The sequence below is a fragment of the Doryrhamphus excisus genome, chromosome 19 (genome assembly GCF_030265055.1).
Source record: "Doryrhamphus excisus isolate RoL2022-K1 chromosome 19, RoL_Dexc_1.0, whole genome shotgun sequence".
NCBI classification, from domain to species: domain Eukaryota; kingdom Metazoa; phylum Chordata; class Actinopteri; order Syngnathiformes; family Syngnathidae; genus Doryrhamphus; species Doryrhamphus excisus.
In genome coordinates, this window is record NC_080484.1 from 1,915,001 (window position 1) to 1,934,401 (window position 19,401).

At 32.8% G+C, this 19,401-nt stretch overlaps 2 protein-coding genes across 5 annotated transcripts in view; one reads left to right on the forward strand and one right to left on the reverse strand.

The window, feature by feature from the left end:
- LOC131106961 (ensconsin-like) overlaps nucleotides 1-9,789 on the reverse strand; it is a 23,693-nt gene extending 13,904 nt beyond the window's left edge. For 2 of the 4 annotated variants that reach the window (XM_058056533.1, XM_058056530.1), the window contains exons 1-4: nucleotides 9,442-9,789; nucleotides 4,761-4,817; nucleotides 4,567-4,641; nucleotides 4,320-4,483 (exon numbers count right to left, since the gene is read on the reverse strand). In XM_058056533.1, the coding sequence (XP_057912516.1) occupies nucleotides 4,320-4,483; nucleotides 4,567-4,641; nucleotides 4,761-4,817; nucleotides 9,442-9,550 (405 nt within the window). In that variant the 5' untranslated portion in view covers nucleotides 9,551-9,789. The remainder of the gene's footprint in view (nucleotides 1-4,319; nucleotides 4,484-4,566; nucleotides 4,642-4,760; nucleotides 4,818-9,441) is intronic. The other 2 variants (XM_058056534.1, XM_058056532.1) reach the window with 2 other exon arrangements.
- An 8,994-nt stretch (nucleotides 9,790-18,783) lies between these two features.
- The window catches only part of LOC131106963 (otoferlin-like), a 44,070-nt gene continuing 43,452 nt past the window's right edge, over nucleotides 18,784-19,401 (forward strand). The window contains 1 exon segment of the mRNA XM_058056536.1: nucleotides 18,784-18,852. The gene's annotated coding sequence lies outside the window, so the exon portion shown is untranslated.

Here is a 19,401-nt window from a genome sequence, read left to right on the forward strand (position 1 = left end):
TTCCTGCTATGTTTACTGATGCTATTTTGGCAAAATTTGCTGATATTCTTTCAGCTATGTTTACTGATGCTCTTTTGGCTAGATTTGCTGATGTTCTTCCTGCTATGTTTATTTATGCTCTTTTAGCAACATTTTGTTGATATTCTTCCAGCTATGTTTACTGATGCTATTTTGGCTACAATTGATGATGTTCTTCCTGCTACATTTGCTGATGTTCTTCCAGCTATGTTTACTGATGCTATTTTGGCAACATTTGCTGATGTTCTTCCTGCTATGTTTTCTGATGCTATTTTGGCTACATTTGCTGATGTTCTTTCTGCTACATTTGCTGATGTTCTTCCTGCTACAGTTGCTGATGTTCTTCCAGCTATGTTTACTAATGCTATTTTGGCAACATTTGCTGATATTCTTCCTGCTACATTTGTTGATATTCTTCCTGCTACATTTGCTGATGTTCTTCCTGCTACATTTGCTGATGTTCTTCCTGCTATGTTTGCTGATGCTATTTTGGCTACATTTGCTGATGTTCTTCCTGCTACATTTGCTGATATTCTTCCAGCTATGTTTACTGATGCTATTTTGGCTACATTTGCTGATGTTCTTCCTGCTATGTTTACTGATGCTATTTTGGCTACATTTGCTGATGTTCTTCCTGCTACTTTTGCTGATGTTCTTCCAGCTATGTTTACTGATGCTATTTTGGCAACATTTGCTGATGTTCTTCCTGCTATGTTTACTGATGCTATTTTGGCAAAATTTGCTGATATTCTTTCAGCTATGTTTACTGATGCTCTTTTGGCTAGATTTGCTGATGTTCTTCCTGCTATGTTTATTTATGCTCTTTTAGCAACATTTTGTTGATATTCTTCCAGCTATGTTTACTGATGCTATTTTGGCTACAATTGATGATGTTCTTCCTGCTACATTTGCTGATGTTCTTCCAGCTATGTTTACTGATGCTATTTTGGCAACATTTGCTGATGTTCTTCCTGCTATGTTTTCTGATGCTATTTTGGCTACATTTGCTGATGTTCTTTCTGCTACATTTGCTGATGTTCTTCCTGCTACAGTTGCTGATGTTCTTCCAGCTATGTTTACTAATGCTATTTTGGCAACATTTGCTGATATTCTTCCTGCTACATTTGTTGATATTCTTCCTGCTACATTTGCTGATGTTCTTCCTGCTACATTTGCTGATGTTCTTCCTGCTATGTTTGCTGATGCTATTTTGGCTACATTTGCTGATGTTCTTCCTGCTACATTTGCTGATATTCTTCCAGCTATGTTTACTGATGCTATTTTGGCTACATTTGCTGATGTTCTTCCTGCTATGTTTACTGATGCTATTTTGGCTACATTTGCTGATGTTCTTCCTGCTACTTTTGCTGATGTTCTTCCAGCTATGTTTACTGATGCTATTTTGGCAACATTTGCTGATGTTCTTCCTGCTATGTTTACTGATGCTATTTTGGCAAAATTTGCTGATATTCTTTCAGCTATGTTTACTGATGCTCTTTTGGCTAGATTTGCTGATGTTCTTCCTGCTACATTTGCTGATGTTCTTCCAGCTATGTTTACTGATGCTATTCTGGCTAAATTTTCTGATGTTCTTCCAGCTTTGTTTACTGATGCTATTTTGGCAACATTTGATGATATTCTTCCTGCTATGTTTACTGATGCTATTTTGGCTATATTTGCTGATGTTCTTCCTGCTACATTTGCTGATATTCTTCCAGCTATGTTTACTGATGCTATTTTAGCAACATTTGCTGATGTTCTTCCAGCTATGTTTACTGATGCTATTTTGGCAACATTTGCTGATGTTCTTCCAGCTATGTTTACTGATGCTATTTTGGCTACATTTGCTGATGTTCTTCCTGCTACATTTGCTGATATTCTTCCAGCTATGTTTACTGATGCTATTTTGGCTACATTTGCTGATATTCTTCCTGCTATGTTTACTGATGCTATTTTGGCTATATTTGCTGATGTTCTTCCTGCTACATTTGCTGATGTTCTTCCAGCTATGTTTACTGATGCTATTTTGGCTACATTTGCTGATATTCTTCCTGCTACATTTGCTGATATTCTTCCAACTATCGTAACTGATGCTATTTTAGCAACATTTGCTGATATTCTTCCAGCTATGTTTACTGATGCTATTTTTGCAACATTTGCTGATGTTCTTCCTGCTATGTTTATTTATGCTCTTTTAGCAACATTTTGTTGATATTCTTCCTGCTATGTTTACTGATGCTATTTTTGCAACATTTGCTGATGTTCTTCCTGCTATGTTTATTTATGCTCTTTTAGCAACATTTTGTTGATATTCTTCCAGCTATGTTTACTGATGCTATTTTGGCTATATTTGCTGATATTCTTCCAGCTACATTTGCTGATGTTCTTCCAGCTATGTTTACTGATGCTATTTTGGCAACATTTGCTGATGTTCTTCCTGCTATGTTTGCTGATGCTATTTTGGCTACATTTGCTGATGTTCTTCCTGCTACATTTGCTGATGTTCTTCCTGCTATGTTTGCTGATGCTATTTTGGCAACATTTGCTGATATTCTACCTGCTATGTTTACTGATGCTATTTTGGCTATATTTGCTGATGTTCTTCCTGCTACATTTGCTGATGTTCTTCCTGCTACATTTGCTGATGTTCTTCCTGCTACATTTGCTGATGTTCTTCCTGCTATGTTTACTGATGCTATTTTGGCAAAATTTGCTGATATTCTTCCAGCTATGTTTACTGATGCTATTTTGGCTACATTTGCTGATGTTCTTCCTGCTACATTTGCTGATATTCTTCCAGCTACATTTGCTGATGTTCTTCCAGCTATGTTTACTGATGCTATTCTGGCTAAATTTTCTGATGTTCTTCCAGCTTTGTTTACTGATGCTATTTTGGCAACATTTGATGATATTCTTCCTGCTATGTTTACTGATGCTATTTTGGCTATATTTGCTGATGTTCTTCCTGCTACATTTGCTGATATTCTTCCAGCTATGTTTACTGATGCTATTTTAGCAACATTTGCTGATGTTCTACCAGCTATGTTTACTGATGCTATTTTAGCAACATTTGCTGATGTTCTTCCAGCTATGTTTACTGATGCTATTTTGGCAACATTTGCTGATGTTCTTCCAGCTATGTTTACTGATGCTATTTTGGCTACATTTGCTGATGTTCTTCCTGCTACATTTGCTGATATTCTTCCAGCTATGTTTACTGATGCTATTTTGGCTACATTTGCTGATGTTCTTCCTGCTACATTTGCTGATGTTCTTCCTGCTACAGTTGCTGATGTTCTTCCAGCTATGTTTACTGATGCTATTTTGGCTACATTTGCTGATGTTCTTCCAACTACATTTGCAGATTCTTCCTGCTACATTTGCTGATGTTCTTCCAGCTATGTTTACTGATGCTATTTTGGCAACATTTGCTGATATTCTTCCTGTTACATTTGCTGATATTCTTCCTGCTATGTTTACTGATGCTCTTTTGGCTACATTTGCTCATGTTCTTCCTGCTACATTTGCTGATGTTCTTCCTGCTACATTTGCTGATGTTCTTCCAGCTATGTTTACTGATGCTATTTTGGCAAAATTTGCTGATATTCTTCCTGCTATGTTTAGTGATGCTATTTTGGCAACATTTGCTGATATTCTTCCTGCTACATTTGCTGATATTCTTCCTGCTATGTTTACTGATGCTATTTTAGCAACATTTGCTGATATTCTTCCAGCTATGTTTACTGATGCTATTCTGGCTATATTTGCTGATATTCTTCCAGCTACGTATGTTTACTGACTCTATTTGCTGATATTCTTCCTGCTACATTTGGTGATATTCTTCCTGCTATGTTTACTGATGCTATTTTAGCAACATTTGCTGATATTCTTCCTGCTACATTTGCTGATATTCTTCCAGCTACGTATGTTTACTGACTCTATTTGCTGATATTCTTCCTGCTACATTTTGTGATATTCTTCCAGCTATGTTTACTGATGCTATTCTGGCTATATTTGCTGATATTCTTCCAGCTACGTATGTTTACTGACTCTATTTGCTGATATTCTTCCTGCTACATTTGGTGATATTCTTCCAGCTATGTTTACTGATGCTATTTTAGCAACATTTGCTGATATTCTTCCAGCTATGTTTACTGGTGCTCTTTTAGCAACATTTGCTGATATTCTTCCTGCTACATTTGCTGATATTCTTCCTGCTACATTTGCTGATATTCTTCCAGCTAGTGTATGTTTGCCGACAACACGAACATCCTTATCCTTCCATCCAAAAAAACCCTCACTTTCTCCTCCTGAAGTCGCTGTTTGCGTTTCTCCTCCACGGCGCAGCGCCGTTTCTCCTCCTTGATCTTTTGCTCCCTCAGCTTCCTCTGGCGTTCCTGCAGCTGCTCCTCGTAGTGACGTCTGGCTCGCTGCTCGCGCTCCTGCCTGCTCTGCACCCGCCAGGCTTTCGGTTGGGGAGGGAATGCAACGTAGAGAAAATAAATAAAGGGGAACCGACGTGGAGTTAGACATAACGAGTCCACATACCGAGTAACCTCTGCTGCTCCTCTCTCCTTTCTCGAGCAGCTCTAAGCCTCTCGTCTAAGTTTGGTCCACCGGCCACTGGAATAACAGATAACAGAGCACCACATTCCCAAAAGGAAGTATTCATCAAATATTCCAACAATGTGGCAGCGTCCTAGATAGAGGAATGAACGTGGCCTTGAGCGTGGGGATCCGACCTGCGTTGGGCCTTGGTGCGGCTGTGACCTTCCTGGGATCGGCTCTGGCGTTGTTTTCTGTAAAATGTATGATTCTTATGATCGTTGGTTACGGCGGGGCATGCAAAGTCTGTTTCAAGTTGATGCTGGGAAAGCTATTGTTCCCATAGGGAACCCTGGAAATGGAATTTATCTGTTCCAGGGTCAAACAGGTGCCATTGTTGAACCTTTTTATTATTTAACATCCTTTACTGCCTTGCAAATGCAGACAGAAGTTAACCTCTGCACTGTAAAACTAAATATCCTGCTGCTATTAAGGCTGTACATTTTGTCAAGGCAGTAATTGAATTACATAATTTTACTTTTTAAAAGCAGCGATTATTAGTCATTTTTCAATTATTAATTATTAATTATTAATTATTAATTATTAATTATTAATTATTAATTATTAATTATTAATTATTAATTATTAATTATTAATTATTAATTATTAATTATTAATTATTAATTATTAATTATTAAAACATACATAAGTCGCACTGGAGTATAAGTCGCACAAGGCAAAAAATTTATCATTAGGTAGAAAAAAACATACATAAGTCACACAGGGCTAAAAATGCATCATTAGGTAGAAAAAAAACATACATAAGTCGCAGTGGAGTATAAGTCACACAAGGCCAAAAATGAATCATTAGGTAGAAAAAAAACATACATAAGTCGCACTGGAGTATAAGTCGCACAAGGCCAAAAATGCATCATTAGGTAAAAAAAAACATACATAAGTCGCACTGGAGTATAAGTCGCACAAGGCCAAAAATGCATCTTTAGGTAGAAAACAAAAACATACATAAGTCGCACTGGAGTATAAGTCGCACAAGGCCAAAAATGCATTAGGTAGAAAAAACATACATAAGTCGCACTGGAGTATGAGTCGCACAAGGCCAAAAATACATTATTAGGTAGAAAAAAACATACATAAGTCGCACAAGGCCCAAAATACATTATTAGGTAGAAAAAAACATACATAAGTCGCACTGGAATATAAGTCGCACAAGGCCAAAAATGTATCATTAGGTAGAAAAAAAACATACATAAGTCGCACTGGAATATAAGTCGCTCAAGGCAAAAAATGAGTCATTAGGTAGAAAAAAACATACATAAGTCGCACAGGGCTAAAAATGCATCATTTGGTAGAAAAAAACATACATAAGTCGCACTGGAGTATAAGTCGCACAAGGCCAAAAATGCATCATTAGGTAGAAAAAAAACATACATAAGTCGCACTGGAGTATAAGTCGCACAAGGCCAAAAATGCATCATTAGGTAGAAAAAAACATACATAAGTTGCACAGGGCTAAAAATGCATCATTAGGTAGAAAAAAAACATACATAAGTCGTATTGGAGTATAAGTCGCACAAGACAAAAAATTAATCATTAGGTAGAAAAAAACATAAATAAGTCGCACTGGAGTATAAGTCGTACACGGCCAAAAATGCATCATTAGGTAGAAAAAAAACATACATAAGTCGCACTGGAGTATACATAAGTCGTACACGGCCAAAAATGCATCATTAGGTAGAAAAAAAACATACATAAGACGCACTGGAGTATAAGTCGCACGAGGCAAAAAATGAATCATTAGGTAGAAAAAAACATACATAAGTCGCACTGGAGTATAAGTCACACAAGGCCAAAAATGCATCATTAGGTAGAAAAAAAAAACATACATAAGTCGCACAAGGCCAAAAATGCATCATTAGGTAGAAAAAATATACATAAGTCACACTGGAATGTAAGTCGCTCAAGGCCAAAAAATTCATCATTAGGTAGAAAAAAAACATACATAAGACGCACTGGAGTATAAGTCGCACGAGGCAAAAAATGAATCATTAGGTAGAAAAAAACATACATAAGTCGCACTGGAGTATAAGTCACACAAGGCCAAAAATGCATCATTAGGTAGAAAAAAAAACATACATAAGTCGCACAAGGCCAAAAATGCATCATTAGGTAGAAAAAATATACATAAGTCACACTGGAATGTAAGTCGCTCAAGGCCAAAAAATTCATCATTAGGTAGAAAAAAAACATACATAAGTCGCACTGAAGTATAAGTCGCACAAGGCAAAAAATGAATCATTAGGTAGAAAAAAACATACATAAGTCGCACAGGGCTAAAAATGCATCATTTGGTAGAAAAAAACATACATAAGTCGCACTGGAGTATAAGTCGCACAAGGCCAAAAATGCATCTTTAGGTAAAAAAAAAAACATACATAAGTCGCACTGGAGTATAAGTCGCACAAGGCCAAAAATGCATCATTAGGTAGAAAAAAAACCATACAGAAGTCGCACAGGGCTAAAAATGAATCATTAGGTAGAAAAAAAAACATACATAAGTCGCACTGGAGTATAAGTCGCACAAGGCCAAAAATGCATCAAGTAAAAAAAAACATACATAAGTCACACAGGGCTAAAAAATGCATCATTAGGTAGAAAAAAAACATACATAAGTCGCAGTGGAGTATAAGTCACACAACGCCAAAAATGAATCATTAGGTAGAAACAAAACATACATAAGTCGCACTGGAGTATAAGTCGCACAAGGCCAAAAATGCATCTTTAGGTAAAAAAAAAAACATACATAAGTCGCACTGGAATATAAGTCGCACAAGGCCAAAAATGCATCATTAGGTAGAAAAAAAACCATACAGAAGTCGCACAGGGCTAAAAATGAATCATTAGGTAGAAAAAAAAACATACATAAGTCGCACTGGAGTATAAGTCGCACTAGGCCAAAAATGCATCAAGTAAAAAAAAACATACATAAGTCACACAGGGCTAAAAAATGCATCATTAGGTAGAAAAAAAACATACATAAGTCGCAGTGGAGTATAAGTCACACAAGGCCAAAAATGAATCATTAGGTAGAAAAAAACATACATAAGTCGCACTGGAATATAAGTCGCAAAAGGAAAAAAATGAATCATTAAGAAGAAAAAAACATACAGAAGTCGCACTGGAGTATAAGTGGCACAAGGCCAAAAATGCATCATTAAGTAGAAAAAAAACATACATAAGTCGCACTGGAGTATAAGTCGCACAAGGCAAAAAATGAATCATTAGGTAGAAAAAAAACATACATAAGTCGCATTGGAGTATAAGTCGCACAATGCAAAAAATGAATCATTAGGTAGAAAAAAAACATACATAAGTCGCACAGGGCTAAAAATCCATCATTAGGTAGAAAAAAACATACATAAGTCGCACTGGAGTATAAGTCGCACAAGGCCAAAAATGCATCATTAGGTAGAAAAAAAACATACATAAGTCGCACTGGAGTATAAGTCGCACAAGGCCAAAAATGCATCATTAGGTAGAAAAAAAACATACATAAGTCGCACTGGAGTATAAGTCGCACAAGGCCAAAAATGCATCATTAGGTAGAAAAAAACATATATAAGTCACACTGGAATATAAGTCGCTCAAGGCCAAAAAATTCATCATTAGGTAGAAAAAAACATACATAAGTCGCACTGGAGTATAAGTTGCACAAGGCCAAAAATGCATCATTAGGTAGAAGAAAACATACATAAGTTGCACAAGGCCAAAAATGCATCATTAGGTAGAAAAAAACATACATAAGTCGCACTGGAGTATAAGTCGCACAAGGCAAAAAATGAATCATTAGGTAGAAAAAAAACATACATAAGTCGCACTGGAGTATAAGTCGCACAAGGCCAAAAATGCATCTTGAGGTAGAAAAAAACATAAGTCGCACAGGGCTAAAAATGCATCATTAGGTAGAAAAAGACATACATAAGTCGCACTGGAGTATAAGTCGCACAAGGCCAAAAATGCATCCTTAGGTAGAAAAAAGCATACATAAGTCGCACTGGAATATAAGTCGCTCAAGGCCAAAAAATTCATCATTAGGTAGAAGAAAACATACATAAGTCGCACTGAAGTATAAGTCGCACAAGGCCAAAAATGCATCATTAGGTAGAAAAAAAACATACATAAGTCGCACAGGGCTAAAAATGCATCATTAGGTAGAAAAAAACATACATAAGTTGCACTGGAGTATAAATCACACAAAGCCAAAAATGCATCATTAGGTAGAAAAAACATACATAAGTCGCACAAGGCCAAAAAAAAACATACATAAGTTGCAGTGGAGTATAAGTCGCACAAGGCAAAAAATGAATCATTAGGTAGAAAAAAAATTATACATAAGTCGCACTGGAGTATAAGTAGCACAAGGCCAAAAATGCATCATTAGGTAGAAATAAAAACATACATAAGTGGCACAGGGCTAAAAATGCATCATTAGGTAGAAAAAAAATTATACATAAGTCGCACTGGAGTATAAGTAGCACAAGGCAAAAAATGAATCATTAGGTAGAAAAAAAACATACATAAGTTGCTCTGGAGTATAAGTCACAGGAACAGCCAACCTATGAAAAAAAGTGCCACATATATTTGTGGCATCCCAAATGTATCTGTGGCAGGCCATGAGACATACATATATGAAACCTAAGAGCGTATTACATAACACGATGTCCCCTCGTGTTGACTGCAGGCACGCTGACGTCCCGAATGAGGACATGGAAGTGTGCAAAAAGCTGGAGGCCAGCGTTGGATATAATATATATTTTTAATCAGAATATACCTCATAAGTACTAGAAGCTTAGGACTCACCTCTCCAGGCTCCTTCCCCCTTGGCGGTCCTCCTCTCTGTGCTGCGTGGCGGCTGCGGAGGCGGGTTGGCGCCCCTCTGCACGGCCATGCTGGCAACGCAGCCTGGCATACCGATGCTTTGGCTCTCTCGTCGCTGCTCTTCTTCTTCTTCTTCTTCTCCTTCCTCCTGTCGGTGTCTAACTGAAGGATCCTTAGGGTGCCGCGGGGAGGGTGCTGCCCCCCTGCATCAGCTGCCTGCCCATCAGCAGAGAGGAGAGGTTGCCAGATAAACAAAGCTCTTCTTGTTCTTCTTCTGAGATAAGACTCCTCTATGTGAGTCTATAAAAAGCCTATTTCTATTAAAACACCCCCCCCCCCATTGCCCCCTTGTGTGCTGCTCCGCTTTACTTTCACTGAGGTGGGGGGAAAAAAAAAAAAAAGGCTGTGTCACTTTAATGACAGCGGCCGGCCACAGGGATGCAGTGTTTCCCTGTTTCATCATCGTCCCCATCGCCATGACAACAGCGCTTCACTGACGTCACATGCCCGGTTAGTCAGTCAGCTGATCTTGTTTTGTGAAATATTAATACACCCATGACGCCGCAGTGCAACAAATGACCACTAGAGGGAGGTGTCACTCATTACTCTATACTCAGTATATAGACAACTTATTATACTGCATATTTCATCACAGCTTTGTCATATCGCTGAATAAGACTATTATAAATATATACTTTACTCTTTCATTTTCATTTTAGCTGTTGTTTGTTCATATTAAATAATCTGAAATGTTCTTTTCATATTATGATTTTATTCCAATAATAATATATTTTTAGTTTTTTACAATATTATGAAAAAAATTAATCTGAATATTTCAGCTCATGCTTCTAAAATTACATTATTTTCCCCTTATAATATTATTTACTGCACCTACTTTATTCTCTGAAAATTATTTATTTTAATATTTTGACTTTATTATAAAATTTGAGCTAATTTTAATCATTGTTTGTTTCTTTAACATTTCAACTCCATGCTATTAAAATGGCATTATTATTATTATTATTATTATTATTATTATTATTATTATTATTATTATTATTATTATTATTATTATTATTATTATTATTATTATTATTATTATTATTATTATATCCCAATAATAATATATTTTGTAGTTTCATACAATATTATGAAAAAATAAATCTTGAATATTTCAGCTTATTATTATTATTATTATTATTATTATTATTAATAATGATTTTTGAGCATTAAAACCTTTTATGCAACCTAATTTTAATCATTGTTTGTTTTTTTAACATTTCAACTCCATGCTATTAAAATGACATTATTATTATTATTATTATTATTATTATTATTATTATTATTATTATTATTATTATTATTATTATTATTATTATTATTATTATTATTATTATTATTATTATTATTATTATTATTATTTATGCCCGGATCCATCCTGTGCTGGGTTCGCCTGAGGTCAGATCCACCTGGATGGATCCTTGGCACCGGTCATCGACACGCGACACCGTGGCAGTCATGTGGAGCACAGGCAAGACTATAACTGGGTCACCAAACATGGGCCCTGTGTTGATACTGGAACTACTAACTGGGATTACATTGCACCGCCCGCTGACATGAAGGTGACTATAGGGGTGTTATTTCATATCCAGAGAGCTCTAATCATGTGAAGTTTTATGTAGAAGGTGATGAACAGGTTTTCTATGTCTTATTCACTTTTGTTATGTCTACTATATTGGGTAATAAGGAAGTAAAGGTGACTATAGGGGTGTTATATCATGTCTGGAGAGCTCTAAACATGTGAAAAAGTGTATTTAGAAGGTGGTAAACAGGTTTTCTTTGTCTTATTTACCTTTGTTATGTCTACTATATTGGGTAATAAGGACGTAAAAGTGACTATAGGGGTGTTATTTCATGTCTAGAGAGCTCTAAACATGTGAAAAAGTGTATTTAGAAGGTGGTAAACAGGTTTTCTTTGTCTTATTTTCTTTTGTTATGTCTACTATATTGGGTAATAAGGACGTAAAGGTGACTATAGGGGTGTTATTTCATGTCTAGAGGGCTCTAATCATGTAAAAAAGTGTATTTAGAAGGTTGTAAACAGGTTTTTTATGTCTTACTTTCTTTTGTTATGTCTACTATATTGGGTAATAAGGAAGTAAAGGTGACTATAGGGGTGTTATTTCATGTCTAGAGGGCTCTAAACATGTGAAAAAGTGTATTTCGAAGGTGGTAAACAGGTTTTCTTTGTCTTATTTTCTTTTGTTATGTCTACTATATTGGGTAATAAGGACATGAAGGTGACTATAGGGGTGTTATTTCATATCCAGAGAGCTCTAATCATGTGAAGTTTTATGTAGAAGGTGATGAACAGGTTTTATATGTCTTATTTACTTTTGTTATGTCTACTATATTGGGTAATAAGGAAGTAAAGGTGACTATAGGGGTGTTATTTCATATCCAGAGAGCTCTAATCATGTGAAGTTTTATGTAGAAGGTGATGAACAGGTTTTATATGTCTTATTTACTTTTGTTATGTCTACTATATTGGGTAATGAGGGCATAAATGTGACTATAGGGGTGTTATTTCATGTCTAGAGGGCTCTAATCATGTGAAAAAGTGTATTTAGAAGGTGGTAAACAGGTTTTCTTTGTCTTATTTACTTTTGTTATGTCTACTATATTGGGTAATAAGGACGTAAAGGTGACTATAGGGGTGTTATGTCATGTCTGGAGAGCTCTAAACATGTGAAAAAGTGTATTTAGAAGGTGGTAAACAGGTTTTCTATGTCTTATTTTCTTTTGTTATGTCTACTATATTGGGTAATAAGGACGTAAAGGCGACTATAGGGGTGTTATTTCATGTCTAGAGGGCTCCAAACATGTGAAAAAGTGTATTTAGAAGGTGGTAAACAGGTTTTCTATGTCTTATTTACTTTTTTATGTCTACTATATTGGGTAATAAGGGAATAAAGGTGACTATAGGGGTGTTATTTCATGTCTAGAGGGCTCTAAACATGTGAAAAAGTGTATTTAGAAGGTGGTAAACAGGTTTTCTTTGTCTTATTTACCTTTGTTATGTCTACTATATTGGGTAATAAGGACGTAAATGTGACTATAGGGGTGTTATTTCATGTCTGGAGAGCGCTAAACATGTGAAAAGGTGTATTTAGAAGGTCGTAAACAGGTTTTCTTTGTCTTATTTACTTTTGTTATGTCTACTATATTGGGTAATAAGGACGTAAAAGTGACTATAGGGGTGTTATTTCATGTCTAGAGGGCTCTAATCATGTGAAAAGGTGTATTTAGAAGATGGTAAACAGGTTTTCTATGTCTTATTTTCTTTTGTTATGTCTACTATATTGGGTAATAAGGACGTAAAGGTGACTATAGGGGTGTTATTTCATGTCTAGAGTGCTCTAAACATGTGAAAAAGTGTATTTAGAAGGTGGTAAACAGGTTTTCTTTGTCTTATTTACCTTCGTTATGTCTACTATATTGGGTAATAAGGACGTAAATGTGACTATGGGGGTGTTATTTCATATCCAGAGAGCTCTAATCATGTGAAGTTTTATGTAGAAGGTGATGAAAAGGTTTTCTATGTCTTATTTACTTTTGTTATGTCTACTATATTGGGTAATAAGGAAGTAAAGGTGACTATAGGGGTGTTATGTCATGTCTGGAGAGCTCTAAACATGTGAAAAAGTGTATTTAGAAGGTGGTACACAGGTTTTCTTTGTCTTATTTTCTTTTGTTATGTATACTATATTGGGTAATAAGGACGTAAAGGTGACTATAGGGGTGTTATGTCATATCTGGAGAGTTCTAAACATGTGAAAAAGTGTATTTAGAAGGTGGTAAACAGGTTTTCTATGTTTTATTTTCTTTTGTTTTGTCTACTATATTGGGTAATAAGGGAATAAAGGTGACTATAGGGGTGTTATTTCATGTCTAGAGGGCTCTAAACATGTAAAAAGTGTGTTTAGAAAGTGGTAAACAGGTTTTTTATGTCTTACTTTCTTTTGTTATGTCTACTATATTGGGTAATAAGGACTTGAAGGTGACTATAGGGGTGTTATTTCATGTCTAGAGGGCTCTAAACATGTGAAAAAGTGTATTTAGAAGGTGGTAAACAGGTTTTCTTTGTCTTATTTTCTTTTGTTATGTCTACTATATTGGGTAATAAGGAAGTAAAGGTGACTATAGGGGTGTTATTTCATGTCTAGAGGGCTCTAATCATGTGAAAAGTTGTATTTAGAAGGTGGTAAACAGGTTTTTTTTGTCTTATTTACTTTTTTATGTCTACTATATTGGGTAATAAGGACGTAAAGGTGACTATAGGGGTGTTATTTCATGTCTGGAGAGCTCTAAACATGTGAAAAAGTGTATTTAGAAGGTGGTAAACAGGTTTTCTATGTCTTATTTACTTTTGTTATGTCTACTATATTGGGTAATAAGGACGTAAAGGTGACTATAGGGGTGTTATTTCATGTCTAGAGGGCTCTAAACATGTGAAAAAGTGTATTTAGAAGGTGGTAAACAGGTTTTCTTTGTCTTATTTACCTTTGTTATGTCTACTATATTGGGTAATAAGGACTTGAAGGTGACTATAGGGGTGTTATTTCATGTCTGGAGGGCTCTAATCATATGAAAAAGTGTATTTAGAAGGTGGTAAACAGGTTTTCTTTGTCTTATTTACTTTTGTTATGTCTACTATATTGGGTAATAAGGACATGAAGGTGACTATAGGGGTGTTATTTCATGTCTGGAGGGCTCTAATCATGTGAAAAAGTGTATTTAGAAGGTGGTAAACAGGTTTTTTTGTCTTATTTACTTTTGTTATGTCTACTATATTGGGTAATAAGGACATGAAGGTGACTATAGGGGTGTTATTTCATGTCTGGAGGGCTCTAATCATATGAAAAAGTGTATTTAGAAGGTGGTAAACAGGTTTTCTTTGTCTTATTTACTTTTGTTATGTCTACTATATTGGGTAATAAGGACATGAAGGTGACTATAGGGGTGTTATTTCATGTCTAGAGGGCTCTAATCATGTGAAAAGTTGTATTTAAAAGGTGGTACACAGGTTTTCTATGTCCAGGACACAGCTGCTGAAGTGAGAAGTGCAGCATCTTCTCATCACCATCTGTCACTATGACTGCCACAGGATCATGTAATTAAGAGCTCAGGCCTTCAGCAGTGGCGGTCTGCCTAGCCTCGGAAAAATGATTTGTCATTTTAGCCGTCATCATCGAACCGCGGTATTGGGAGGGAGGGACAGCTACGTTGGAAAAAGACATATTTGTATTAGAATAAAGTCCAAATATTATGGAACTGAAGTTATGAGGGAAAATAATATCATTTTAGAATAGAGCTGATCTATGAAAGAAAAAATATGTTTTTTGTAAAGTCATGATATTAAATGAAACAATTTTTAAAAATTAGGAAACATTTGGTTGGGGAAAAAGTAAATTAAATCATAATATCACCAGAAGAAAATGTATAAAGATTTCAGAAAAAAGTAGAAATATTTGTATATATATACTACTACACCTATATTAATTATATATATTATTATTTTTATTATATTACACCTATATTAATTACATATATTATATATAATTAATTATATATATTAATTACATATATTATACATAATAATACATTTTATTATTATTTATTATTATTATTTATTATTATTATTATTTATTATTTAATTATACATTACATATATTATATATAATTAATATAGGTGTAATATTTTTAATATATAATATAATAATTAATCAATATATTTATATATATATATATATCCATATATATATATAATTAATATAATATATATATATATAATTAATATAGGTATAATATAATTAATATAATAAATACTTAATAATAGATTATATATATTATCTATAATTAATTTAGGTTTAATATAATTAATATATAATAATAATTATATAATAATTAATAATTATATATATAATTATAAATATATATATTATATTATATATATATAATTATATATATATAATTATATATATAATTAATATAAATAATATGTATATATATATATAAATTATATTACACCTATATTAATTATAGATTATATATATATATAATGAATATAGGTGTAATAATATATATATATATAATAATATATATATTATATATACACAAAAATATTTAAACTTTCTCTCTTTCTCTCTCTCTCTCTCTCTCTCTCTCTGTATATATATATATATAATTAATATATATGTAATAATAATGTAAGTGTCAAAGTTGCATCCCTTTATTTTTCACTGTATGGCCTGGCTTGGACCCCCCCCCCCCCCTCCCTCGGATGAATGAAACAATGAATGATATTGATATAGCATCCATCTCCATGCAGTGTTATGCAGTATTATTAGTATTATTATAGTATTATATAATTATAATTATAGTATTATTAAGTACTGCTGGTATTTTCCTGCCGGCTTCACGCTGCACTGACTGACCTGCTGTAACGCCTGAATTATTCACGGCCGTTCCACAGGACACCAGCAACTTAAGACGTTGGCCTCGGCGACGGCTTGGATGCGTAATTGATGAGGCGATGAGCCGCCGTTAAAACTTCATAGTTGGAGCGTCACCATTTTTTTTTTTTGTATTTCACTTCCTTCTGGTCGTTTTTTTATGTACGACTGATAGTGAAATGTGTTTCGCTGACATCATTAGCTTAGCTTTGTGAAGCAGCATGGCACCAGGGGGCGCAAAACCCCCAAAACCTGTTTTTTTTTCAAATCCTGTCAAAGATTCACATCCCTCCTTATTTTTTTTTACTATTGCTGTAATATTGCTTATTATATCAAAATTGCTGCATTTTTTTAAGCATGCCAAAAATACTTTTTTTAATTTTTTTGGCTTATTCAAAGATGTAATTACATATTTATTTTAACTATGAATCATTTATTTCACAATTAGCAACTATAAAAAAAACTGCATTTATTCAGGTGTATCTATTTATTTGTTTATATTTTATTTTATATTAAAAAAGCATTTTATTTTGCTAAATAAAATGTATTTATTTAATAAATGTAATTATTTATTTATTTAATTGTATGTATTTCTTCATTCATATTTATTTTATATGAAATAAAATTTGTCAATGATGGAATGAATGAATGCATGAATAAATGTTTTTTTCAGGTTGACAGATAAAATAAATACATAAACACTAAATAAAAATATTTAGAGATTACAAAAAAATTGAATAAAAATATTACAGGTAAAAAAAAATGATGGAAATAAATACTACACAAATTGAGATTACAAAAAATTGAATATAAATATTACAGGTAAAAAAATAAATAAATGATGGAAATAAATACTACACAAATTGAGATTACAAAAAATTGAATATAAATATTACAGGTAAAAAAAAACAATAAATGATGGAAATAAATACTACACAAATTGAGATTACAAAAAATTGAATAAAAATATTACAGGTAAAAAAAAAATAAATGACGGAAATAAATACGACACAAATTGAGATTACAAAAAATTGAATATAAATATTACAGGTTAAAAAAACAATAAATGATGGAAATAAATACTACACAAATTGAGATTACAAAAAATTGAATAAAAATATTACAGGTAAAAAAAATAATAAATGATGAAAATAAATACGACACAAATTGAGATTACAAAAAATTGAATATCAATATTACAGGTAAAAAAATAATAAATGACGGAAATAAATACTACACAAATTGAGATTACAAAAAATTGAATAAAAATATTACAGGTTAAAAAAAACAATAAATGACGGAAATAAATACGACACAAATTGAGATTACAAAAAATTTAATATAAATATTACAGGTAAAAAAAAATAAATGACAGAAATAAATACGACACAAATTGAGATTACAAAAAATTGAATATAAATATTACAGGTAAAAAAAATAATAAATGATAGAAATAAATACTACACAAATTGAGATTACAAAAAATTGAATAAAAATATTACAGGTTACAAAAAATAATAAATGATAGAAATAAATACTACACAAATTGAGATTACAAAAAATTGAATAAAAATATTACAGGTTACAAAAAACAATAAATGATAGAAATAAATACTACACAAATTGAGATTACAAAAAATTGAATAAAAATATTACAGGTAAAAAAAATAATAAATGACGGAAATAAATACGACACAAATTGAGATTACAAAAAATTGAATAAAAATATTACAGGTTAAAAAAAAAATAAATGATGGAAATAAATACGACACAAATTGAGATTACAAAAAATTGAATATAAATATTACAGGTAAAAAAAATAATAAATGACGGAAATAAATACTACACAAATTGAGATTACAAAAAATTGAATATAAATATTACAGGTAAAAAAAATAATAAATGATGGAAATAAATACTACACAAATTGAGATTACAAAAAATTGAATATAAATATTACAGATAAAAAAAATAATAAATGATGGAAATAAATACTACACAAATTGAGATTACAAAAAATTGAATATAAATATTACAGGTTAAAAAAAACAATAAATGACGGAAATAAATACTACACAAATTGAGATTACAAAAAATGTAATAAAAATATTACAGGTAAAAAAAATATTAAATGACGGAAATAAATACTACACAAATTGAGATTACAAAAAATTGAATATAAATATTACAGGTAAAAAAAAATAAATGACGGAAATAAATACGACACAAATTGAGATTACAAAAAATTGAATAAAAATATTACAGGTAAAAAAAATAATAAATGATGGAAATAAATACTACACAAATTGAGATTACAAAAAATTGAATAAAAATATTACAGGTTAAAAAAAACAATAAATGATGGAAATAAATACTTATTTATATTAATTACATTTATGGAATTATTGGGGTGTGAGTGTCCTAGTAAATATGAATCATCTAAATTTGATCTTGTATTTTATATTTATATTATTTGTATTTTTTTTTATTTGAAAAGCGTCCATGAAAAAGATGTTTTTCTTTAGCAAAACGCTAACATTGCAGCGCTATTGTTTTGCGCCGCCTTTTGTTGTACGTTGAGTAAACCGCGTGCTGATTGGTCCGATGGTAGCCTGCGGTCTCGGGTTCGACTCTCATGCACTATTCATCGCTGTATCACATCACCGTGACCCGACTTCAGAACCCTCATTCTTCGTTATTCTCCGCGACTGCCTATTCTTTAACTGTCGCATATATTAAAAAAAAAAAAAATAATAATAATAATAACAAAAATGTGGCAAATGTTCATGTAGATTTGTTTTTATTTCAGGGAAAAGAAGAAGCAGATTCCCTGTGGGACGCCTTTTGGGGCAAAAACAGGAGCACCACTAACTAACCGGTAAGTACCACAATATTTATTATTATAATATACAATTTCTTAGCTTATGATCGCATTATCAAATACATTTTCCTTTATGTTTATGTCTAAGATACTTACATTTTCACTATATTCAGTCCTAAGTAGTACTCAAAAACAAAGTTTTTCAACATATTCGTTCATTATTGGCGGTATGAAACGGTATGTTTTATGTGTGTATTACTTTTCAACATGGACGTCGTGAAATGTATCCTAGTTAATTATCACGTTAAGGGACAACCGATTAATAATTCAAAGCCCCTTTTCATGGGGCGATACAGGGTGCGGCACCCTGATGATATCACACGCTTCCATACAGTATTACCTTGACATGACAATAATCCGGTGAAAATTGTAATCATAAAGGCAAAAGGGCTAATAATGACACAATTAATAACATTAAAAGACATTTAAATGTAGCAGAGTATAGACACTGCAATACTACATACAGTATACTACAATATATACATCACATACATTTCTTTCACTGCCTTTTAAAGTAGCATTGAGATTAAAGCAGGGGTCTCCAAA